This window comes from Hylobates moloch, unplaced genomic scaffold (assembly GCF_009828535.3).
Source record: "Hylobates moloch isolate HMO894 unplaced genomic scaffold, HMol_V3 SCAFFOLD_19, whole genome shotgun sequence".
In the NCBI taxonomy this organism is placed as follows: domain Eukaryota; kingdom Metazoa; phylum Chordata; class Mammalia; order Primates; family Hylobatidae; genus Hylobates; species Hylobates moloch.
In genome coordinates this window covers 31059490-31066484 of record NW_026652294.1, presented here as the reverse complement: position 1 = coordinate 31066484, position 6995 = coordinate 31059490, and the positions used below count along the sequence as shown (strand labels likewise).

Here is a 6995-nt window from a genome sequence, read left to right as displayed (position 1 = left end):
CATCCGGGCATGGGGGACGTGATCGCTATCAGCTCCGACGTGCTCGCTATCAGCTCCGGAGCCACGCTGACTTGTGGCATGGCTGATGTCCACACTGGGCCCAGCTTCCTGCCATAGGTGGCCTGAGGACTGGGGGCCCCACAACTCTGTGGCCCAGCTGGATGTGAACTCCGGCAGGGGCAGGGTGGCCCCTGGGCTCCAGAGGGGCTCAGGTCTCCTCTCGGGCACCTTGCTCTGTGGCTGTATCCGTGCCTCCTGCCTTCCTTACTTTCTCTGTACCCCGCCACGCTACCGCAACTCTGGTCCAGCGTCCCCACCTCCACCGACCTTGACTCTGCTCTTGGGCCAGGGGTCTTCTTGGAGCTAGAACCGGACTCTCACTCCCTCCTTAAACCTCGGGGGCGGTGCTGCGCCTCGATGCAGCCACGACCACCGGCCTGAGCCGGCCGCAGCGCCACCTGCCTCCCTGCGGGCTCCTCCCGCCTCGTGGCCTTTGCCCTGCGGACCCCTCGCTCCCCTCGCCCTTCACCCCAGGTCTTCCTGCGCCCGGGCCGGGTGGGCCTTGGGGCTGCGCTGGACCCTGCCCCGGGAGCTGGGGCAGAACGGGGATCTCATGGGCAGGCTCGGCCACTGGCGTTTGGGTGGGGCTGCGGCGACCATCCGCGCAGGGCCTGGGGACCCCGCCCCTATTGGAGGGGATCCGGGCGGGGCCGAGGGGGAGGCGGAGCCACAGCGCAGCTCCGAGGGCTGATTCCTCGCTCCGGGGCGGGGCTCGCGATAGCGAGCGGGAGCAGGGCGCGGGGCGGGACCCGGGTCCGAGGCGAGGAAACCGGAAGCCAGGCGCGGGGAGCCTCCCCTTTCGACTGCAGCCTCGCTCGGCACCTTCTGCGCGCCTGGGATCCCGGAGCCTGCCTAGGTTCTGTGCGCTCCCGCCCTGGCCGGTGCCCGCCGCCCGCCTGCGCCTGCGCCGCAGGCAGGTCCCAGGCCTCCGGCTGCTCCCGGCCGAAAGTGGGGACGGGCAGTGGCAGGCACCACTAGCGAGGGCGTTTGGGGACCCAGGGTGACCACGGCGTAGCCATGGGGACCGCGCTTGTGTATCATGAGGACATGACGGCCACCCGGCTGCTCTGGGACGAGTAAGTGGGACCTGGCCGAGGTGGGGTGCGGGGAGGGACCTCTGGACTGAGCTCCTCATCTGCCCCAGCCCCGAGTGCGAGATTGAGCGTCCTGAGCGCCTGACCGCAGCCCTGGACCGCCTGCGGCAGCGCGGCCTGGAACAGAGGTGTCTGCGGTTGTCAGCCCGCGAGGCCTCGGAAGAGGAGCTGGGCCTGGTGCACAGGTCAGGACGGGGGTGGGCCCCACGGCGGGGGGCGGGCAGCCCACCTAGAAGCCTAAGAACCTGGGGCTACCCCGAGCCTGCCAGCCTCGAATACAGAGCCTCTCCCTAAGCACCTCGGGTGGGCTCACAGGCTTGAGGAAGTGACAGGGTGGCCACTCCCACCACGAATCCCTGCTCCTGCTGGTGACCCCGCCTCTTCTGCCTGCCCATCTGCATGCAGCCCAGAGTATGTATCCCTGGTCAGGGAGACCCAGGTCCTAGGCAAGGAGGAGCTGCAGGCGCTGTCCGGACAGTTCGACGCCATCTACTTCCACCCGGTGCGTGTCCCCGGACACACTCACCTGTGCAGACACACATGCACGTGCCTCTGCGCGTTCACAGCCATGGCTGCCAACCCCAGCCAGTGTCCCCTCGTCCATACACGTGACATTGCCCTGCACACCTGCCTGCTGGCACTGCCAGAGCCTGGGGCTGGCCTGTTCTGCTCAGCAGCTGGTGTCTTGCAGCTTGGCACAAGTGTGGGTATGGTCTGCAAAGGGCAGCAGGGAAGGTAGGGGGCTCATCTGTGCCCCTGCGCCCACAGAGTACCTTTCACTGTGCGCGGCTGGCCGCGGGGGCTGGACTGCAGCTGGTGGACGCTGTGCTCACGGGAGCTGTGCAAAATGGGCTTGCCCTGGTGAGGTGAGAGCCGCCCCTTCCCCTGGCTGCTTCTCCGTGGGTGACCCTGTGAGGGGCCAGGGCGACCCTGACGTGACCCAAATCCTACTCTCACGCCGTAGGCCCCCTGGGCACCACAGCCAGAAGGCGGCTGCCAACGGGTTCTGCGTGTTCAACAACGTGGCCATAGCAGCTGCACATGCCAAGCAGAAACACGGGCTACACAGGTGTGTGCCAGGCTGGCTGCAGGGGTGTGGGCCCAGGCCACACAGCAAGGGGCGGTGCAGGTGGCGAGAGAACCCAGCCAGCACCCTCCCTTCCCTGGCCGGGCTCCTGGAGGTGGGAGGCCCTGCCCCTCTGCCACCAGCGCTGTCTGTGCCCAGGATCCTCGTCGTGGACTGGGATGTACACCATGGCCAGGGGATCCAGTATCTCTTTGAGGATGACCCCAGGTGAGCAGGGGTGCGGACACCACCCTTCCCTGCAACCCCAGTTTTTGGGTGCACAGCCCGGCCTGGGAAAATCCAGGGGTGAGATGCAGACATGTGCTCAGGGGTCAGCGTTCTACAGGGAGCTGTAGAGCTGTTGAGGGTCCTGACCTCTGACCTCTGGCCCTGGCTGGCTTTTGGCAGCGTCCTTTACTTCTCCTGGCACCGCTATGAGCATGGGCGCTTCTGGCCTTTCCTGCGAGAGTCAGATGCAGACGCAGTGGGGCGGGGACAGGGCCTCGGCTTCACTGTCAACCTGCCCTGGAACCAGGTGCCCACCCTCAAGTCCCAGGTCCCCACCCAGCCCCCTCCCCCTGGGCCCCTCCCCTGTCCCACAGTTCAGGATGTAGCCTGGGATGTCCTGCCAGGTCGGGATGGGAAACGCTGACTACGTGGCTGCCTTCCTGCACCTGCTGCTCCCACTGGCCTTTGAGGTGACTGCACGGAGGGCTCCCCCAGGGTAGCTGGGTGGGAGGGGGACTTCGTGCCTGGAGTGCCCCAGTGAAGGCAGGAGGAGGGTTATGAGCTGCCCCACTCCTGTGTGGCTGGGGAGGTTGCTCAGGAGGGGATGGGATGGGCCTGGGTTGCCCTCACCTGGGCTCCAGCCCCTCTCTGTCGACCCTCCCCACCCTGGCCTGGCCTGTAGTTTGACCCTGAGCTGGTGCTGGTCTCGGCAGGATTTGACTCAGCCATCGGGGACCCTGAGGTGAGGGCCTTGCCTGGCCAGGGAGGACTTCTGGGGTCCTGGGGCCCAGGTCCCCCATCACACATGGCTCTGGTTCCAGGGGCAAATGCAGGCCACGCCAGAGTGCTTCGCCCACCTCACACAGCTGCTGCAGGTGCTGGCCGGCGGCCGGGTCTGCGCCGTGCTGGAGGTGACTGGGGAGGGCGCACAGGGAGGGTTTCTGGGCCAGAGGCCTGGGGGTCAGGAGCATGGGAGCCAGGTGCCACGGGGTATTTGGGAGGGGCGTCCTGCCCCAGATAGAGCCAGGCAGGGGCCCTCCCGGTGACACCCCATCCCAGTGATATCCCTGCCCTAATCATGTCTCTACTCTCCTCCCAGGGCGGCTACCACCTGGAGTCACTGGCGGAGTCAGTGTGCATGACAGTACAGACGCTGCTGGGTGACCCGGCTCCACCCCTGTCAGGGCCAATGGTGCCATGTCAGAGGTGCGAGGGGAGGTAGGGCGGGTGGAGCTGGGGTGTGAGGCCAGGTGTCACCACTGTTGTATCTCTCCCACAGTGCCCTGGAGTCCATCCAGAGTGCCCGTGCTGCCCAGGCCCCACACTGGAAGAGTCTCCAGCTGCAAGGTCAGTGTGGCCGGGTGCTAGGCTGCAGGATCCCACCGCGGGCTCCCGTGCAGTGGCTATGACTCTGAACTGTCCCTAGATGTGACCCCTGTGCCACTGAGCCCCAGAACCCACTCCCCAGAGGGGAGGCCTCCACCTCTGCTGCCTGGGGGTCCAGTGTGTAAGGCAGCTGCATCTGCACGGAGCTCCCTCCTGGACCAGCTGTGCCTCTGCCCTGCACCCTCTGTCCGCACCGCTGTTGCCCTGACAGCGCCAGATATCACATTGGTCCTGCCCCCTGACGTCATCCAACAGGAAGGGTCAGCCCTGAGGGAGGAGACAGAAGCCTGGGCCAGGTGGGCAGGGCTGGCCTGGGGAGAAGGATGGGGTCGCATCTACACCTGTGCCTGTGTGTGCCTGATGTGCGGTCACTCTGTGTCTGTGTGTCCCTCTGGTCTGTCCACCACAGGCCACACGAGTCCCTGGCCCGGGAGGAGGCCCTCACTGCACTTGGGAAGCTCCTGTACCTCTTAGATGGGATGCTGGATGGGCAGGTGGGAGTGCCTGGGAGGGGTTGGGGATGCTGTGGACCTAGGGTCAGGGACCAGGACCTGGCAACCAGATGTGGCCTGTCCAGAGAAGGCCTGGGTGGTGCAGAACCACATGGATGTGAACGTTGCCTTGTGCCAGTAACTGTTCCCAGAACAGCCCCAGGGGTGGGAATCACTAGTGTGTCTGATCTCTGACCTCAGCTTCTTCAGTTAAATGCTCGTTGGCAGAGAGGTGAAGGGGGTGATTTAAAGTATACATTTAGGCAGGGTGCAGTAGCTCATGCCTGTAATAACGGCAGTTTGGGGGGGCCAAGGTGGGAGAAACGCTTCAGCCCAGGAGTTCAAGACCAGCCTAGAGAACATACGGAGACCCTGTCTCCACAAAAAATAAAAAAGTCAGCCAAGCGTGGTGGCGTGTGCCTGTAGTTCAGTTACTTAGGAGGCTGAGGCAGGACGATCGCTTAAGCCCAGGAGTTTGAGACTGTGGTGAGCTACAACTGCGCCACTGCACGCCAGCCTGGCTACAGAACAAGACCCCGCCTCTCTAAAAAAAAAAAAAAAAAAATTATAGATGTAAGCGTTTTATTTACAGAAATGGAGTGATTGGCCTGAGTGTAAGAAGATGTGTGGCTGACGGTAGCCACAGAGACACACCGAATGAAGGGAACTGTGGATCTGTTTACCTGGCTTGGGAGTTGGCCGGTGCCTCATCCTCCACTGTTTATTCATCCCACAGGTGAACAGTGGTATAGCAGCCACTCCAGCCTCTGCTGCAGCAGCCACCCTGGATGTGGCTGTTCGGAGAGCCCTGTCCCATGGAGCCCAGAGGTAAGCCTCACTTGGCCATCCTGAGCCTCTGACGGCAGGACCTGTGGGCACCCCTATCCTGGCTGGCCAAACAGAGAGTTCTGGGAATGGACTCTGGACAACGTGAACACCTGTCCTGAGGCCAGCTCTTCCTCCAGGCTGCTGTGCGTGGCCCTGGGACAGCTGGACCGGCCTCCAGACCTCGCCCATGACGGGTAGGACTCTCAGGTCTTGCATCTGTCCAGCCATGCATGTGGACAGGCATGTGATGGACATGTGTCTGAGCCCCAGGGTGACGGGTGGGTGGGGCACCACGTGGTACTGAATGGAGCCTTCCTCAGCTGGGGTTTGGGAGAAGGGCTGCTGGAGGCAGTGCCAGGTGGGTCTCCAGCACAGAGCTCAGCAGTCACAGCACCCCTGCCCATGGCCCCGTGAATGCTCTTCCACCTCTGCCTCTGCGGCCTGGGCTCAGGAGGGTGAGCAGGGCCTTACACTTACGCACATGTGTCCTGGAAGGAGGAGTCTGTGGCTGAACATCAGGGGCAAAGAGGCGGCTGCCCTATCCATGTTCCATGTCTCCACGCCACTGCCAGTGGTGAGTGACCACGCCACGCAGCAGGGCAGGTGCTGAGGAGCCCATGGATGTGTGCAGCTGCTGTCTGCTGGCACTGTCATGATAGCAGGCCTCTGGTCCTTCCTGTCTCCCTGCTTCTACTCCAGGGGCCCTGAGATTGGGAGGTTGGGAGGCCAGAGCCAGCAGGTGTCTGCAGATGAGGAGCTGGGCTCTGCTGTCCCCACAGATGACCAGTGGTTTCCTGAGCTGCATCTTGGGCTTGATGCTGCCCCTGGCCTACGGCTTCCAGCCTGACCTGGTGCTGGTGGCGCTGGGGCCTGGCCATGGCCTGCAGGGCCCCCAGGCTGCACTCCTGGCTGCAGTGCTTCGGGGGCTGGCAGGGGGCCGAGTCCTGGCCCTCCTGGAGGAGGTAAGCTGGGCAGGGTGGAGGTGCTGTGGGGTGGGACAAGGGGAAGGACCAGTGACTGCTTCCGTCTTCGCCCCTGGTCCAGGATTCCACACCCCAGCTAGCAGGGATCCTGGCCCGGGTGCTGAATGGAGAGGCACCTCCTAGCCTAGGCCCTTCCTCTGTGGCCTCCCCAGAGGACGTCCAGGCTCTGATGTACCTGAGAGGGCAGCTGGAGCCTCAGTGGAAGATGTTGCAGGTAAGGCTGACTGCGGAGGCATGGCCCTGCCCTGGGGCCCAGCTCTGCCGCAGAGGTCGGTGGGGAGGGCAGGGCAGGTGAGTGCCCTGAACCAGCTCCAGCGCAGGAGGCCAACTGCGCGCCTCTTCCCGGCTCCTCCTGTAGTGCCATCCTCACCTGGTGGCTTGAAATCGGCCAAGGTGGGAGCATTTACACCGCAGAAATGACACCGCACGCCAGCACCCCGCGGCCGCGATCCGGACCCCAAGCCCACGGCTCCCGCGACTCCGGGACACGGAACCAAGCCCACTCCCAATCCCCGCGCCCAGCCCCTCCCCCCGCCCCCCCACTCGCCCCGCCCCCTCCCACCCGTGCTTCCCCCGCTCCACCCCTCACCTCGCCTCGCCCTCGCCCCACCCATCGCGCCCCGGCCCGTCCGACCGAGGCCCATGCAACCCACCCTCGGTCCCATCCTGGCCCCTGCGCCCCGCTGCGCTTCGCTCCCCGCCCTTGCGCCGTTAGTAAACATCGGTCAAACGAAACCCTGGCTCTGCCTTCTTTACTGAGCACGCTCGGCCCGGGTCTCTTACTCGCGGTGCAGGACTCAGGCCGGAAGTACACCGCGGCCCCCGCTTCACCACCTTCACGCGCTGTCGGCGTTCCCGT

The 6995-nt window shown here is 64.7% G+C and overlaps 1 protein-coding gene across 5 annotated transcripts; it reads left to right on the top strand.

Moving 5' to 3' along the window:
- The first annotated feature begins 733 nt into the window (after positions 1-733).
- Positions 734-6880, top strand: HDAC10 (histone deacetylase 10). Of its 5 annotated transcripts, none has more exons than XM_058431507.1 (20): positions 741-1136; positions 1205-1339; positions 1470-1656; positions 1923-2020; positions 2119-2223; positions 2380-2448; positions 2629-2755; positions 2853-2918; positions 3131-3190; positions 3270-3359; positions 3548-3654; positions 3728-3795; positions 3875-4130; positions 4244-4328; positions 5062-5153; positions 5291-5347; positions 5649-5727; positions 5933-6115; positions 6198-6350; positions 6495-6880. In XM_058431507.1, the coding sequence occupies exons 1-20, from the start codon at positions 1078-1080 to the stop codon at positions 6516-6518; spliced, it is 2100 nt and encodes a 699-aa protein (XP_058287490.1). In that variant the 5' UTR covers positions 741-1077; the 3' UTR covers positions 6519-6880. The 5 variants fall into 5 exon arrangements, with proteins under 5 accessions (XP_058287492.1, XP_058287490.1, XP_058287491.1 ...); XM_032138234.2 differs by having other exon boundaries at positions 742-1136; positions 1560-1656; positions 6495-6879; XM_058431508.1 differs by lacking the exon at positions 3131-3190.
- The last annotated feature ends 115 nt before the right edge of the window (positions 6881-6995 follow it).

Excerpts from the sequence above, each read along its gene's own strand:
- HDAC10 (XM_058431507.1), top strand. The coding sequence starts at position 1,078 with ATGGGGACCGCGCTTGTGTATCATGAGGACATGACGGCCACCCGGCTG. Across the intron at positions 2,449-2,628 it reads CTCTTTGAGGATGACCCCAG|CGTCCTTTACTTCTCCTGGC; the intron begins GTGAGCAGGGGT and ends GGCTTTTGGCAG. Across the intron at positions 3,655-3,727 it reads CCAATGGTGCCATGTCAGAG|TGCCCTGGAGTCCATCCAGA; the intron begins GTGCGAGGGGAG and ends TCTCTCCCACAG.